The sequence below is a fragment of the Pseudophryne corroboree genome, chromosome 2 (assembly GCF_028390025.1).
Source record: "Pseudophryne corroboree isolate aPseCor3 chromosome 2, aPseCor3.hap2, whole genome shotgun sequence".
NCBI lineage: Eukaryota > Metazoa > Chordata > Amphibia > Anura > Myobatrachidae > Pseudophryne > Pseudophryne corroboree.
Genome location: NC_086445.1, coordinates 522,777,515 through 522,795,890, shown reverse-complemented (window position 1 = coordinate 522,795,890; position 18,376 = coordinate 522,777,515). Strand labels below are relative to the sequence as shown.

General features: G+C 46.2%; 1 protein-coding gene across 2 annotated transcripts in view; it reads right to left on the bottom strand.

Moving 5' to 3' along the window:
* Window positions 1-18,376, bottom strand: part of LOC135033530 (cell cycle control protein 50B-like) — a 77,208-nt gene that overhangs the window by 20,689 nt on the left and 38,143 nt on the right. The window contains exons 1-2 of one of the 2 annotated variants that reach the window (XM_063954190.1): window positions 11,652-11,770; window positions 3,371-3,598 (exon numbers count right to left, since the gene is read on the bottom strand). In XM_063954190.1, coding sequence (XP_063810260.1) covers window positions 3,371-3,568 — 198 coding nt within the window. In that variant the 5' untranslated portion in view covers window positions 3,569-3,598; window positions 11,652-11,770. Of the gene's footprint in view, window positions 1-3,370; window positions 3,599-11,651; window positions 11,771-18,376 lie in introns of those variants that run through there. The other variant, XM_063954189.1, reaches the window with a different exon arrangement.

Below are 18,376 nucleotides of genomic sequence, written 5' to 3'. Positions count from 1 at the left end.
CCATCCTGAATTTCTGGGATGAAAGGTACGGATTGAGGGCTTTTAGATTTAGAATGGGTCGAAACGAACCGTCCGGCTTGTCTACGAGAAAAAGACCCGAGTAAAAGCCCCGACCTCTCTGAGGAGCTGGGACCGGAAGGATTACTCCATTTTGTAATAGTTTTGCTGTTGCCTGAAGGAGAGCCTGACGTCTGGAGGGGTCGTCTGGGAGAGGCGTCACAATTAGTCGGGCTGGGACTGCTTCTTCGAAATCCAACATATATCCTCTGGAAATGACCCCTATTACCCACCGATCCGGTTTCGATAGGAGCCACACTTCCCTGAAGTGAAGTAAACGAGCCCCAACCTGTATTGATCCCTCCAGAGGGCCCGAAGCGTCATGCCTCAGGCTTGTCGGCAGGCTTACTGGACGGTCTGCGAGTAGCCTGAGCTCCTCTACCTCTGAATGATCCCCTTCGTGGAAATCTGGAGAAGGGTCGAAAGGACTGGAAATTACCTCTGCCCTGCGTACGAAAGGACCGAAATCTTGTAGGCTTTGGTTTGTTTGGAGCAGACGGAAGGAAAGGGCTCTTTCCCCCCGTAGTATCTGAAATAATTTTCTTTAACTCTGATCCAAAAAGAAATTCGCCTTCAAAAGGGACTGCCGTCAAGGTCTGCTTTGAGTCCGAATCAGCATTCCAAACCCTAAGCCAAAGAGATCGTCTTGCGGATACTGTTAAGGCAGAAACACGGGACTGTAGCGCCACCGAATCCAATAATGCTTCACCCACGTAAGTAAGGGCCTCAGAAATCTGTTCTGCTAATTGAATGGCCTCCGACGGATCGTCTGACTGCATCCCAGATACAACCTGTGCAAGCCACTCATCAACGGCTTTAAGCACCCAGGCACTCGCCAGAACTGGACGGAGAGAAACACCTGATAAGGAAAACATAGATTTTAGTAATGCTTCTATCTTCCTATCGGTAGAGTCTTTTAAAGTCGCAGACTGTACTGACGGAATAACCGTAGCTTTTGCTAAATGCGAAATAGGGGCGTCTACCTTTGGGGCGGTTTCCCAAATTGTTGTATCCTCTTCTGTAAAAGGATATAGAAACTTTAACTTTTTAGGCGCCTGGAAACGGGAATCCGGTTTTAGCCAGGGTTCTTTTAAAATATCCGCAAAGTGCGAGTAAGAAGGGAACGCAGTAACCTGTCTCTTCTGTCGTTTAAAGAAAGAGGAAGAAGTCTCGGCTACTGCCTCATCCTGAATATTAAGGGTCTGACGAATGGCTTCTATTAGTAGCCTAACACCTGAATTAGTAGATAAATCCTCATCTTCCCAAGCCGAATTTTCGTCCCCTTCAGGATCTACCTCCCCTTCTTCCAATGGAGATGTCAGAGTATCCAACTCCTCTCCTGGAAATGCAATAGCGGGTAACGGCTGCGTTCGCTTAGAAGCCGCCGAACTACTGGCCGAACTTACAAATTTATTTACAGACTGAGTCAAATCAGTGAGACATTTTCCCATATTCTGGGCCCACAGCGGTTCCACCTGAGTCTGGGCCAAAGCTGCTTCCGACCTTGACTGACGCAAATCTGAAATTGCGTCCACCATGGCCTTGACCCAAGGGGGCATTGACTGATCTGTGGATCTGCCCTGCTGATCTGCCGCTGGTGCACCAGAGCATGATGTACAGAGGGTCCCTGCGTCAGCACTCCCCTTAGCCAGCTTTGTGCCACATTGTGAACATGAGAAATAAACCACTGAGGTTGTTTTTCCCTTAGTAGGTTTCTCTGGCTTGCTGGTCATCTTTACTCTGGTGAACTATGTCCCCCAAGTTGTGTTAAAAAATATCTGAGATTCAACCCACTAGACTTGCTCTTTGTTAATATGCTGCTCTAGCCACCAGACTAGAGGAGACACTGTGATCCCCCTCCCCCCCTTTTATACTTGCGGTTTTTATCCCCCTGTGTATGTAATCCTCCTCCGTAGCACAGCGTCCCCTGTGTGCAGGCAGAGAAGATGGCGCCGTGACCAGCCGTGCGCGCGCGCGGGCAGAGCTGAGCGGGAAGACGGCTCTGCCCGCCTGACGTCATTCTCATCTCGTCAAAAACCGGAAGTTCGGCTCCCGTGCGCCGCTACACAGAGCGGTTGTCACGGCAGCCAAGTAACGGTCCAGGGAGTGAATAACACCCTCCCGGACCTAACACAGTCCTCCACCTCACATTTCACCCCAGATCAGCCTCCGTGCTGTCTGTGGGTGATCGCGCGCTCGGGGGGGGGGGGGGGGGGGGGGGAGGGAGGGGAGGAGGAGTTTGGTAGTCCCAATAAATTCACCATTAATAACAGGAAATAGGGACATTAATAATAGGAAATAGGGACAGCCCAATACTGTCAATGACAGATTGTGGCTGTCCAGTACCTGATGCTGCTGTCTTCTCTCTTTCTCTCTCTGAAGGCCCCAGTGACCGAAGGTATAGTGGCCTCCCTGCAGCAGTCTGGAATGGGATACTAACCCCTTCCACTGTTATACCTGTCACCTGTAAACAGGGACTAGGTATTTGTGAAAGAAGAAATAATAAAAAAAAAAAAAAAAATTCCTAAAGAGAAATCAAAACTGTGTCTGTACTCCACAGGCACAAAACTAAAACTGATCAGGGCTGAGCAGGAAGGAGATGGGAGGGGTTAGAGGGGGGAGGAGTCAGCTTTTGATAGTTCTGTGCCAATCTCCACTACCACACACCTCTAACCCACAAGTAACGGCGCAGCGTCCCCCAGATGGAGGACAGAGAAACACGTGACATCAGTGAGCCAATAAGATTCGGTTTTGAGAACCGAGTAAAACCGAGTAAAACCGTGATAGCAGATAAGAACCACTTGCCCATCTAGTCTGCCCCTTTTTTAACCATTAGATAATCTCAACCCTTTTTGATCCTTAGTTCTTTGTAAGGACATGTCTACATGTGTTACAGATCTCCTAGTTACTGCAGAGCTGTATTCATCTTGCCCCAGAAATCACAGATTTTTGTATGTAGCTCTATGGGGCTGCGAACCAGAGTCCAACATATTGCTGCACTTATTCAAGCTGCAAGGAAATGCATAGCTCGTTACATTGACTCCCTAAAGTAAGGTTTTAAGGCCACTGCAATAGTGGTGTTAACTATTTGCTATTTCATTTTAAATATGTAAGGTTATCTGGTCTTCTCATGCGTTCTGATCATTTGTTTGAATATCACAAAAAGTAATAATTGGAGGCAGATGGGTTGTATCATAAATACAGTTAGAAAGCCCTCAGTGTTTAGTCCAGTTTTACCACTTATGGGCGGAACACAGTCAGGGACCATTACAAAATGTTGGTATCACCCACACGTCTTGATTTAAACTCTTACCTCTGTTTCTTTGATGCTATTTGATGAATAATATAACCCAATGCCAATTCCTATAAAGGATAATCCTGCAAGGAAGAACAATGGCAAGATAATGCTAGCGGAGAGTAGAGGCTGCCAGGCGGGAAGTCTCTGCTGAGTGAATGCAGTGTTGTCAGGTCTCTGAGTCGGGAGAGGTTGGCATTTGTTTGTAAAGTCCATGGAAGCCGATTAAATTTTTTCCATGCAGATCTGTTTAAGAAAAGAGTGAGAAATAATAGAAGATAGATGTAAAAGGATTCCAAAGTACTGGTTGACCCTACCCTACCATGCAAAGAATCAGGCCTGGCACTACCCACTCAGCAGAGTCTGCAAAGAAGAGAGGCGCGGGTCGGGAGAAGCGCTCTCCCTGCTCTGTGACCCTGCTGCTGCCACTGCGCCTGTCAGACTGTATGACAGGCTGCGGCACCGGCAGTATGAAGTTCCAGTCCACCTACTGTTCTCCCAACCCCTTCCTCCCAGTAGCACACGCAGGAGGGGTTTCACTAACAGCCTAAAACTCTCTGACAGTCCCTGCGGACAACTATCCTTCCTGTTCCTTTCTATTCCTGTGCACTCAGGTTTCTGAGCCCTCTCCGCCTCTATATGCTGATGCAGGGAGCTGTCTGTGTCCAGGGCAGCCCCTCACTCGCCAACCTTGTTTTCTTCAGTGATTGCACACACCACCAGTACTGCCACCTCACTGTGAGCCGTGGCTTCCATACTAATAGATCTAGGGGCAGGCGGCACTAGACTGAAACTTCCTTAGCCCACCTCCCCCAGTACCCATTAGATGGCGCTAGGCTGCCGGCGCGAATGAGACCACAAGGAGACAGGACCCGCAAAGTCACCGATAGGATGCACCAGTGACACACGAGGTAAGTGGGGGTTGGCATTTAGGTGTATAAGCGCCACTGCAACCATGGGCATGTGTATAAGCTGCACTGAGACCGTGGCCATGTGTACAAGTGGCACTGATACCGTGGGCACGTTTAAAAGCGGCACTAGTAATGTGGGCATGTCGATAAGCGCCTCTGATACTGTGGGCATGTGCATAAGCAGCACTGACAGAGTGGGCATTGTGTATATAAGCAGCACTGCTACTGTGGGCATGCGTTTTAAGCGGCACTGATAGTGTGGCCACACACTTTTTTTGCAGCACACACCTTTGGCGCGCAACTGTTTCAAGTTTAGACAGTATGAGGGTTAGGGCACAAATTTGTCGTTTGCAGGAGGCGCCGAACATCCTACTATTGGCCATGGCACCGCCTAATAGGAGGGGAGTAGGTGGCAAGGGAAGAGAGTTCCACCACCTCTCCAGGACCACTTTAAAAGGCTAACGCTGCTCCTCACCTCTGAGAGGAGTTCAAGTGTTTTGTGCGCCTGCGACCACTAGATGGCGGACGACAGAGCAATTCAAGTGTTGCTTCATTTGGGCGCACACAGCTGTCAGTGCTGACATTACTGTTACATTGTTCCATCATTTTGATGGGCTGGTAACAAATATATATATATATATATATATATATATTTATATATATATTATTTTTTTTTATATGGCATTAATAACAAGAAAAGTAAACAACACTTCAACTGGCTGCCAGAGTCTATTGCATAAAACCCTAGTACAAACGCTAAGACAACCTATTTATCCATTTCACAGCGATTTTTCTACTGCGCATGCGCAAAACACTAGGAAAATGTCCATCATGCCATTTTCCCGGTGATGGATTTTTGCTCTTGCTGCCGCTGACAGAGGACTCCGGAAAGGGGAGTATTAAAGAAATGGGTGTAGTGCGTGTGGTGTGGGACCACATACAACACACATATTGCACCCATTATAAATACGCCACTGAGGGCTACCAAGGAATGTAGCTAGTGATTTAGTTATTAACTACAAGAGGTGTGACAAGGTCTCATAGGCAACCTGCAGTTTGTATGGGACTACAAGTCTAAGCATTCCTTATCAGCCATAAATGTTGGAAAGCCTTAGGCATTCAACTTCAGTCTTACATAAGGTTTATGCTTGAATGTACAATAAGGGCAATTTATTGAAGATTATGGGGTATATTCAATTACAGTCGGAAGTTCTGACAGGGCGGAAAGACGGCACTGTCCACCAATAATCGGAACTTTCAGACACTTCAATATTCAATAGAAGTGACGTTTTTCCGCCCTGTCGGAACTTCCAACACAAAAAACACATGGATGAGCAGAATCCATGTTTTCGACCCCGCTGCGGTCGAAAACAGTCCATTTTCACCCATAAGAGAGGGCAGAAAAAGTAACGTGGAAATATTGTAAAAAGTTAATTCTTACTTTACTCAAATTTATTTTTTAAAATAAAGTTTCTGAAATTTATTTTAATGCGGTCTGCAATCGTCAAGTGATCATTGTAGAGTGATACTGCGTATACTAGCATCATATTAAACAATAACAAAAAAAAAACAAAAAAAGTAAAAATAAGAATTTACTTACCGATAATTCTATTTCTCGTAGTCCATAGTGGATGCTGGGGACTCCGTCAGGACCATGGGGTTTAGCGGCTCCGCAGGAGACAGGGCACAATAATAAAAGCTTTAGGATCAGGTGGTGTGCACTGGCTCCTCCCCCTATGACCCTCCTCCAAGCCTCAGTTAGGATACTGTGCCCGGACGAGCGTGCATAATAAGGAAGGATATTGAATCCCGGGTAAGACTCATACCAGCCACACCAATCACACCGTACAACCTGTGATCTGAACCCAGTTAACAGTATGATAACAACGAAGGAGCCTCTGAAAAGATGGCTCACAACAAGAATAACCCGATTTTTGTAACAATAACTATGTACAAGTATTGCAGACAATCCACACTTGGGATGGGCGCCCAGCATCCACTACGGACTACGAGAAATAGAATTATCGGTAAGTAAATTCTTATTTTCTCTAACGTCCTAAGTGGATGCTGGGGACTCCGTCAGGACCATGGGGATTATACCAAAGCTCCCAAACGGGCGGGAGAGTGCGGATGACTCTGCAGCACCGAATGAGAGAACTCCAGGTCCTCCTCAGTCAGGGTGTGCCCCTGACCAAGTAGCAGCTCGGCAAAGTTGTAAAGCCGAGACCCCTCGGGCAGCCGCCCAAGATGAGCCCACTTCCTTGTGGAATGGGCTTTTACTGATTTTGTCTGTGGCAAGCCTGCCACAGAATGTGCAAGCTGAATTGTACTACAAATCCAGCGAGCAATCGTCTGTTTAGAAGCAGGAACACCCATCTTGTTGGGTGCATACAGGCTAAACAGCGAGTCAGATTTTCTGACTCCAGTCGTCCTGGAAACATATTTTCAGGGCCCTGACAACGTCAAGTAACTTGGAGTCCTCCAAGTCCCTAGTAGCCGCAGGTACCACAATAGGTTGGTTCATGTGAAAAACAGAAAACACCTTAAGGAGAAATTGAGGACGAGTCCTCAATTCTGCCCTGTCAGAATGAAAAATTAAGTAAGGGCTTTTATATGATAAAGCCGCCCATTCTGACACACGCCTGGCTGAAGCCAGGGCTAATAGAATCTTCACCTTCCATGTGAAATATTTTAATTCCACAGTGGTGAGTGGATCAAACCAATGTGACTTTAGGAAACTCAAAACAACATTGAGATCCCAAGGTGCCACTGGGGGCACAAAAGGAGGCTGTATATGCAGTACCCCTTTTACAAACGTCTGAACTTCAGGCACTGAAGCCAGTTCTTTTTGGAAGAAATTCGACAGGGTCGAAATTTGAACCTTAATGGACCCTAATTTTAGGCCCATAGACAGTCCTGTTTTCAGGAAATGTAGGAAACGACCCAGTTGGAATTCCTCTGTAGGGACCTTCTTGGCCTCACACCACGCAACATATTTTCGCCAAATGCGGTGAAAATGTTTTTCGGTTACATCCTTCCTGGCTTCGACCAGGGTAGGGATGACTTCATCTGGAATGCCCTTTCAGGATCCGGCGTTCAACTGCCATGCCGTCAAACGCAGCCGCGGTAAGTCTTGGAACAGACAAGGCCCCTGCTGGAGCAGGTCCTTTCTTAAAGGTAGAGGCCACGGTTCTTCCGTGAGCATCTCTTGAAGTTCCGGGTACCAAGTCCTTCTTGACCAATCCGGAACCACGAGTATCGTTCTTACTCATCTCCTTCTTATGATTCTCAGTACTTTTGGTATGAGATGCATAGGAGGGAACACATACCCTGACTGGTACACCCACAGTGTTACCAGAGCGTCCACCGCTATTGCCTGAGGGTCCCTTGACCTGGCGCAATATCTGTCTAGTTTTTGTTCAGGCGGGACGCCATCATGTCCACCTTTGGTTTTTCCCAATGGTTTACAATCATGTGGAAGACTTCCCGCTGAAGTCCCCACTCTCCCGGGTGGAGGTTATGGCTGCTGAGGAAGTCTGCTTCCCAGTTTTCCACTCCCGGAATTAACACTGCTGAGAGTGTTATCACATGATTTTTCGCCCAGCGAAGAATCCTTGCAGTTTCTGCCATTTCCCTCCTGCTTCTTGTGCCGCCCTGTCTGTTTACGTGGGCGACTGCCGTGATGTTGTCCCACTGGATCAATACCGGCTGACCTTGAAGCAGAGGTCTTGCTAAGCTTAGAGCCTTGTAAATTGCCCTTAGCTCCAGTATATTTATGTGGAGAGAAGTCTCCAGACTTGATCACACTCCCTGGAAATTTTTTCCTTGTGTGACTGCTCCCCAGCCACTCAGGCTGGCATCCGTGGTCACCAGGACCCAGTCCTGAATGTCGAATCTGCGGCCCTTTCATAGATGAGCACTCTGCAGCCACCGCAGAAGAAAACACCCTTGTCCTTGGAGACAGGGTTATCCGCTGATGCATCTGAAGATGCGATCCGGACCATTTTCCCAGCAGATTCCACTGAAAGGTTCTTGCGTGAAATCTACCGAATGGGATCGCTTTGTAAGAAACCACCATTTTTCACAGGACCCTTGTGCAATGATGCACTGATACTTTTCCTGGTTTTAGGAGGTTCCTGACTAGCTCGGATAACTCCCTGGCCTTCTTCTCCGGGAGAAAACATCCTTTTCTGGACTGTGTCCAGAATCATTCCTAGGAACATTAGACGTGTCGTCGGAAAAAGCTGCGATTTTGGAATATTTAGAATCCACTCGTGCTGTCGTAGAACTACTTGAGATAGTGCTACTCCGACCGCCAACTGTTCTCTGGACCTTGCCCTTATCAGGAAAGCGTCCATATTTCTTTTAGGAAGAATCATCATTTCGGCCATTACCATGGTAAAGACCCGGGGTGCCGTGGACAATCCAAACGGCAGCGTCTGAACTGATAGTGACAGTTCTGTACCACGAACCTGAGATACCCTTGGTGAGAAGGGCAAAATTTGGACATGTAGGTAAGCGTCCCTGATATCCAGTGACACCATATCGTCCTGGTTCGCTATCACTGCTCTGAGTGACTCCATCTTGATTTGAACCCTTGTATGTAATTGTTCAAATCTTTTAGATCTCACCGAGCCGTTTGGCTTCAGTACCACAATATAGTGTGGAATAATACCCCTTCCCTTGTTGTAGGAGGGGTACTTTGATTATCACCTGCTGGGAATACAGCCTGTGAATTTTTTTCCAATACTGCCTCCCTGTCGGAGGGAGACGTTGGTAAAGCAGACTTCAGGAACTTGTGAGGGGAAGACGTCTCGAATTTCCAATGTACACCTGGGATACTACGTGTAGGATCCAGGAGTCCACTTGCGAGTGAGCCCACTGCGTGCTGAAACTCTTGAGATGACCCCCCACCGCACCTGAGTCCGCTTGTATGGCCCCAGCGTCATGCTGCGGACTTGGCAGAAGCTGTGGAGGACTTCTGTTCCTGGGAATGGGCTGCCTGCTGCAGTCTTCTTCCCTTTCCTCTAACCCTGGGCAGATATGACTGGCCTTTTGCCCGCCTGCCTTTATGGGTACGAAAGGACTGAGACTGAAAAGACTGTGTCCTTTTCTGCTGAGATGTGACTTGGGGTAACAAAAGTGGATTTTCCAGCTGTTGCCATGGCCACCAGGTCCGATGGACCGCCCCTTTATACGGCAATACATTCATGTGCCGTCTGGAATCTGCATCACCTGACCACTGTCGTGTCTATAAACATCGTCTGGCAGATATGGACATCACATCTACTCTTGATGCCAGAATGCAAATATCCCTCTGCGCATCTCGCATATATAGAAATGCATCCTTAAAATGCTCTATAGTCAATAAAATATTGTTCCTGTCAAGGGTATCAATATTTTCAGTCAGGAAATCCGACCAAGCCCCCCCAGCGCTGCACATCCAGGCTGAGGCGATTGCTGGTCGTAGTATAACACCAGTATGTGTGTATATACTTTTTAGGATATTTTTCAGCTTCCTATCAGCTGGCTCCTTGAGGGCGGCCGTATCTGGAGACGGTAACGCCACTTGTTTTTATAAGCGTGTGAGCGCCTTATCCACCCTAAGGTGTGTTTCCCAACTCGCCCTCACTTCTGGCGGGAAAGGGTATACCTCCCATAATTTTCTATCGGAGGAAACCCACGTATCATCACACACTTTAATTTATCTGATTCAGGAAAAACTACAAGTAGATTATTCCCACCCTACATAATACCCTTATTTGTGGTACTTGTAGTATCAGAAATATGTAACACCTCCTTCATTGCCCTTAACATGTAACGTGTGGCCCTAAAGGAAAATACGTTTGTTTCTTCACCGTCGACACTGAAGTCAGTGTCCGTGTCTGTGTCTGTGTCGACCAACTGAGGTAAATGGGCGTTTTTACAAGCCCCTGACGGTGTCTGAGACGCCTGGACAGGTACTAATTTGTTTGCCGGCCGTCTCATGTCGTCAACCGACCTTGCATCGTGTTGACATTATCACGTAATTCCTAAATAAGCCATCCATTCCGGTGTCGACTCCCTAGAGAGTGACATCACCAATACAGGCAATTTGCTCCGCCTCCTCACCAACATCGTCCTCCTACATGTCGACACACACGTACCGACACACAGCACACACACAGGGAATGCTCTGATAGAGGACAGGACCCCACTAGCCCTTTGGGGAGACAGAGGGAGAGTTTGCCAGCACACACCAAAAACGCTATAATTATACAGGGACAACCCCTTATACAAGTGTTTTCCCTTATAGCATTTTCACATATGTAATCATATCGCCAAATAAGTGCCCCCCCCTCTCTGTTTTAACCCTGTTTCTGTAGTGCAGTGCAGGGGAGAGCCTGGGAGCCTTCCTCACAGCAGAGCTGAGCAGGAAAATGGCGCCGTGTGCTGAGGAGAATAGGCCCCGCCCCCTAAAACGGCAGGCTCTTCTCCCGGAGTTTGTGAGATCTGGCAGGGGTTAAATACATCCATATAGCCTCAAGGGCTATATGTGATGTATTTTAGCCATAAAAAAGGTATAATACATTGCTGCCCAGGGCGCCCCCCCCAGCGCCCTGCACCCTCAGTGACCGCTGGTATGAAGTGTGCTGACAACAATGGCGCACAGCTGCAGTGCTGTGCGCTACCTTATGAAGACTGAAAGTCTTCTGCCGCCTGTTTCTGGACCTCTGGACCTCTTCAACTTCGGCATCTGCAAGGGGGGTCGGCGGCACGGCTCCGGGACGAACCCCAGGGTGAGACCTGTGTTCCGACTCCCTCTGGAGCTAATGGTGTCCAGTAGCCTAAGAAGCAAATCCATCCTGCATGCAGGTGAGTTTACTTCTCTCCCCTAAGTCCCTCGTAGCAGTGAGCCTGTTGCCAGCAGGACTCAATGAAAATAAAAAACCTAACTTAAACTTTTATTCTAAGCAGCTCAGGAGAGCCACCTAGATTGCACCCTTCTCGGCCGGGCACAAGAATCTAACTAAGGCTTGGAGGAGGGTCATAGGGGGAGGAGCCAGTGCACACCACCTGATCCTAAAGCTTTTATTATTGTGCCCTGTCTCCAGCGGAGCCGCTAAACCCCATGGTCCTGACGGAGTCCCCAGCATCCACTTAGGACGTTAGAGATATATATATATATACCAATACAATTCAGTCGGCACTCCTTGCTTCTAAATTACTGGTCCCGGTGTCCTGTGCAATATTCTGAAACATACCCATACAATAGGCACGGCACTCCAGGGACTCGTTGCAGAAAAACTTTAATTAAGGTGCTGTGATCAACATGTTTCGGGGCATGCGCCCCTTCGTCAGGACCCACCAAAACAAACAGGACATACACACAAAGAACATTTATATACCTGATGCCAGAACTCGCCTGTTGCCGGCGTCCGCAGCCGCTGCTGCTGATTCACACCCGGGGTCTCACTTCCGGGTTACGCAAGACGTGGTTGCTAGGCAACCCTTGGCTTGCGCTCCTGTTGTGTGAGTCCGGCTTCCGTGTTGTCAAGCAGTGCGGCATGTGAGCGGACCTGGCAAAACAAGCAAGCATAATAAGTTTAAAAACAATAATAACAATAATATTAAAAACGGTTGCCTGACAATACAAAAACCTGGATATTCACATGTACATACAATAAACGGTTAACCATATAGATCATATCTCATTCGCAAAAGCTCGAGGTTATCAATTAGGGGATAAACTACACGTACACCACACCATTATAAAGCACCTCATCTCAGGCTATTCCAGTTAATTTTGTCGTTTAATCCGTCTGGTGCTATAGTGCCTAATCTAACAATCCATCTGGATTCCAGGATGCACAGAGCTTTGATGCGATCTCCTCCCCGAGGGGATTCCACTACATGATCTATTATAAAGTGCTTCAGATCAGACAAGGAATGGCCCATCATTCTAAAATGACGGGCCACAGGTTGGTCCATAGATTTACCTTAAGCTGATAAATGGATGGCAGACCTGTGCAGAGCCATCCGCTCCCGGAATTTGCGGGAGGTCTGCCCCACATAATATAAACCACAAGGACATGTAATCACGTACACCACAAAAGATGAAGTGCACGTGAGCACATGCCGGATGTCGTACTTTTTCTGTGAGTGTGGATGTTTAAACGATTTACAGGTCACCATATATCTGCATGTAGTGCAGTTATGGCAACCGTAACAACCTGCTGGTTTCACATACACATTAGGTAATTTGGGGATCCCTCTCCCTGTAATGTCAGTGATCATGAGCCTATCTCTAAGGTTACAGCCCCTTTTAAATGCTGCTATAGGCCGTACATCTTTAAAACAATATAGATCCTTGTCTGAGGCTACAATTGGCCACAGGGCCTTAGTGGCTCGATTAATTACAGGACTGGCTGTTGTGAAACTGCTAACCCAAGGGAGGACTTTAGCAGATGGTTTGGTACGTGACTGTAGTAATTGAATTCTAGGTATTTTTAACACCTGTTGTTTGTTATCCTGAAGCATTTTAGGATCATAGCCCCGAGCTGTAAATTTGGCTATTAATCTATCAATGGATATTGCTGCTTTTAGCGGATCACTTGAAATCCTAGCCACCCTCATCATTTGAGAGCGGGGTAAACCCCGCTTCAACGATGATGGGTGATGGCTTGAAGCGAGCAAAAAGGTATTTCTATCCACGTCTTTATGAAATACCTCTGTTGCTATCCTACCTTCAATAATATTTACTTGTACATCTAGAAAATGTGCCTGAACTTCACTATACTGCATGGTGAATTTCACTGCCGATGTCCCACCATTGATCTCGTCTAATGCATTCTTTAATGAATCTATGTTGCCGGTCCACAATACAAAAATATCATCGATATAACGAGTATATACTTTGATATTACCAGCTATCTCTGCCTGATTCAAAAACAATTGCTCTTCTTGCTCAAACATATAAACGTTGGCGTACGACGGGGCCACCGGGGACCCCATCGCACACCCCCGTTGCTGTAAATAATATTGACCGTCATAGAAAAAATAATTTCTATAGAGGGTCAACTCCAACAGTTTCAAAAAGAGATCATGATTAAATAATGCAGGATCAAGGAATTGTTGTAAGAAATTTTTCATAGCTCGCAATCCACCCTCATGGGGGATTGACGTATAAAGACTACATACGTCTAGGCAGCATAACCATGTTCCCTTAGGTACTTGGGAAACATCACCTAACAGTTTCAGAAATTCTGTGGTATCTTTCAAGAAAGTCTCCTTCTTACTCAACAATGGTTGAAGCAGATAGTCCAATAATTGAGCCACAGAATAATATAAGGAACCCCGCGCCGATATAATCGGTCGACCGGGCGGATTCCTACTATCTTTGTGTAGTTTCGGCAATGTGTATAGTGCCGGCACCTTCGGGTGATCCACTAATAAGGCATTGCAGATCTTGGGGGTGATGTGTTGTTGTTGGACAGCTACTCCCAACATCTCACGTAGTTCCTTTTGAAATTTGCTTGTAGGATTCCCAGGTAAACGACTGTATACTCCTTTTTCGGAGAGCTGTTGCTCAATTTCATGGCGGTAGTCAGTGATGTCTTGTACCACAATGGCCCCGCCCTTGTCGGCTGGCCTGATAATTATATCCTCATAGGTACTCAAACTTTTTACCGCAGAGGCTTCCTCTCTGGAAAGATTTTTGTGTACTTTACCAGGTGCCATTCTAAATCTCGTCACTGAATCATGTAGTAAACGGTCAAACGTTTTTAGTGATGGATTGACCGACACTGGATCAAATTTCGATCTAGTCTTGCCCATTAAGAACAATTCAAGCGGCGAGCTCTCTGATGTCAGCTTTTGATGTTGAAAATGTTCCTTTAAACGCAAATTTCTGGAGAACTTGTGATGGTCAAGTCTCCAAGTAAATTCATCGTGCATGTTGGTAGGCACGAAGGCCAAGCCTTTCTGTAATACTTGAATTTCTGATGGCTGCAATGTCCTTTTTGATAGATTAAAGATCAGGCTGTCTTTTTGCGGGGGGGGGATTGCGCCTGACTTCTCTTGTTTCTTTTATTCTGCCCACCCCTGCGGGTGGTCTTTCTCCACCCCTCTGGGTGGCCCCACTTTTGCCTAAAGGGATCCTCTCTGATGTAGATGCTTCGTCTGATTCAGAGATTGCGAATTCACTATCGCTGTTGTTTTGAGGCGTTGGAGTATGATATTGTGGACGCCGAGGTTGCCACGGTCTGCGGCGTCGTTCTACGGCATTGTTACGTGTTGCCGATGCGCTCCCAGACAGCCACCTGTAGATTTTGTTCTCCTCATAGTCAGCGTCAACTGTGTGTTTTTTGTTCTTTTTGAATTTAATTAGGTTCTTCTTATATTGGTCGCATTGTTGTTGTAGTTTGTTAAGCCAACTTGAATTGGCTACATCTTCCAATATATCCCGGTGGGTGTTCTCAAATGCTGAGATCTTCGTGCGTGTCACCTGTAGTTCACGGCCAGCTTCTTCTATGACCAGTACCATTAGGTCTAGCGCACACTTGTTGAGGATCCCTATCCACTTTCGTACAAACTCAGGGTTTTGTCTGCCAATCGTTGGCACATTTGCCACTCTAAAACCCCGCGGGATTTTCAGTTCGCGTACATAATCGGATAGGGATGTTCCGTGCATGAGATAGTCTATTTCTAGATTAGGCACTATAGCACCAGACGGATTAAACGACAAAATTAACTGGAATAGCCTGAGATGAGGTGCTTTATAATGGCGTGGTGTACGTGTAGTTTATCCCCTAATTGATAACCTCGAGCTTTTGCGAATGAGATATGATCTATATGGTTAACCGTTTATTGTATGTACATGTGAATATCCAGGTTTTTGTATTGTCAGGCAAACGTTTTTAATATTATTGTCATTATTGTTTTTAAACTTATTATGCTTGCTTGTTTTGCCAGGTCCGCTCACATGCCGCACTGCTTGACAACACGGAAGCCGGACTCACACAACAGGAGCGCAAGCCAAGGGTTGCCTAGCAACCACGTCTTGCGTAACCCGGAAGTGAGACCCCGGGTGTGAATCAGCAGCAGCGGCTGCGGACGCGGACGCCGGCAACAGGTGAGTTCTGGCATCAGGTATATAAATGTTCTTTGTGTGTATGTCCTGTTTGTTTTGGTGGGTCCTGACGAAGGGGCGCATGCCCCGAAACATGTTGATCACAGCACCTTAATTAAAGTTTTTCTGCAACGAGTCCCTGGAGTGCCGTGCCTATTGTATGGTTATATATATATATATATATATATATATATATATATATATATATATATATATATATATATATATATATATATTTATTTTTTTATTTTTTTTTATATATATTTATTAGTGATGTGCACCGGAAATTTTTCGGGTTTTGTGTTTTGGTTTCGGTTCCGCGGCCGTGTTTTGGATTCGGACGCGTTTTGCCAAAACCTCCCTGAAAATTTTTTGTCGGATTCGGGTGTGTTTTGGACTCGGGTGTTTTTTTTACAAAAACCCCTCAAAAACAGCTTAAATCATAGAATTTGGGGGTCATTTTGATCCCATAGTATTATTAACCTCAATAACCATAATTTACACTAATTTTCAGTCTATTCTGAACACCTCACAATATTATTTTTAGTCCTAAAATTTGCACCGAGGTCGCTGGATGGCTAAGCTAAGCGACACAAGTGGCCAACACAAACACCTGGCCCATCTAGGAGTGGCACTGCAGTTTTCTAGCGAGAGGATGAGTGCTTCCATCCTCACGTGAAGCTGAACCACTAGCCATGAACATAGGCCAGGGCCTCAGCCGTTCCTTGCCACTCCGTGTCGTAAATGGCATATTGGCAAGTTTACGCTTCTCCTCAGACGCTTTTAATTTTGATTTTTGGGTCATTTTACTGAACTTTTGTTTTTTGGAGTTTACATGCTCTGTACTATGACATTGGGCATCGGCCTTGGCAGACGACGTTGATGGCATTTCATTGTCTCGGCCATGACTAGTGGCAGCAGCTTCAGCATGAGGTGGAAGTGGATCTTGATCTTTCCCTATTTTACCCTCCACATTTTTGTTCTCCATTTTTTAATGTGTGGAATTATATGCCAGTATCAATAGCAATGGCCTACTACTATATATACTGCGCACAACTGAAATGCACCACAGGTATGGATGGATAGTATACTTGACGACACAGAGGTAGGTAGAGCAGTGGCCTTCCGTACCGTACTGCTATATATACTGGTGGTCACTGTCAGCAAAACTCTGCACTGTACTCCTCCTATATAATACTGCTGGTCCCCAGTCCCCACAATAAAGCAGTGTGAGCACAGATATATGCAGCACACTGAGCACAGATATGGAGCGTTTTTCAGGCAGAGAACGGATAAAACTGGTGGTCACTGATCAGCAAAACTCTGCACTGTACTCCTCCTATATAATACAGCTGCTCCCCAGTCCCCACAATTAAGCAATAAGCACAAATATTTGCATCAACATTAATAAACGGAGAGGACGCCAGCCACGTCCTCTCCCTAACATTTCCAATGCACGGCGACACGCGGCACCTTATATAGAATCCGAATCTCGTGAGAATCCGACAGCGGGATGATGACGTTCGGGCGCGCTCGGGTTAACCGAGCAAGGTGGGAAGATTCGAGTCCGCCTCGGACCCGTGTAAAATGGGTGAAGTTCGGGGGAGGGGGGGGGGGTCGGTTTCCGAGGAACCGAACATTATATATATATATATATATATATATATATATATATATATATATATATATATATATATATATATATATATATATATATAGGCAGTCAGCGGCAATCCACTTATACATAGAATGAATTCAATAAACATAGCCGATGCCCTCCCTATTGTCTTAGCACTGGTCTCTGGAAAGAATATATGTAAGAAGGTCGGCGGCGGCACTCGTGGCATGAAGAAATCAGCCAGCACGTCTAATAGTCGACATTTCAATGTTACTCACCAAACATTTTCATCAGGACAGATGAAAATGTTTAGTGAATAACATTGAAACATCGACTATTAGACGTGCTGGCTGATTTCTTCATGATGTATGTATGTATGTATGTATGTATGTATGTATGTATGTATGTATGTATGTATGTATGTATGTATGTATGTATGTATATATATATATATATATATATATATATATATATATATATATATATATATATATATATATATATATATAATAAGAATTTACTCACCGCTAATTCTATTTATCGTAGTCCGTAGTGGATGCTGGGAACTCCGTAAGGACCATGGGGAATAGCGGGCTCCGAAGGAGGCTGGGCACTCTAGAAAGATTTCAGACTACCTGGTGTGCACTGGCTCCTCCCACTATGACCCTCCTCCAAGCCTCAGTTAGGATACTGTGCCCGGACGAGCGTACACAATAAGGAAGGATTTTGAATCCCGGGTAAGACTCATACCAGCCACACCAATCACACCGTATAACTCGTGATATGAAACCCAGTTAACAGTATGAAACAACTGAGCCTCTCAACAGATGGCTCAACAATAACCCGATTTAGTTAACAATAACTATGTACAAGTATTGCAGATAAACCGCACTTGGGATGGGCGCCCAGCATCCACTACGGACTAAGAGAAATAGAATTACCGGTGAGTAAATTCTTATTTTCTCTGACGTCCTAGTGGATGCTGGGAACTCCGTAAGGACCATGGGGATTATACCAAAGCTCCCAAACGGGCGGGAGAGTGCGGATGACTCTGCAACACCGAATGAGAGAACTCCAGGTCCTCCTCAGCCAGGGTATCAAATTTATAGAATTTTGCAAACGTGTTTGCCCCTGACCAAGTAGCAGCTCGGCAAAGTTGTAAAGCCGAGACCCCTCGGGCAGCCGCCCAAGATAAGCCCACCTTCCTTGTGGAATGGGCATTGACAGATTTTGGCTGTGGCAGGCCTGCCACAGAATGTGCAAGTTGAATTGTACTACAAATCCAACGAGCAATAGTCTGCTTAGAAGCAGGAGCACCCAGCTTGTTGGGTGCATATAGGATAAACAGCGAGTCAGATTTTCTGACTCCAGCCGTCCTGGAAACA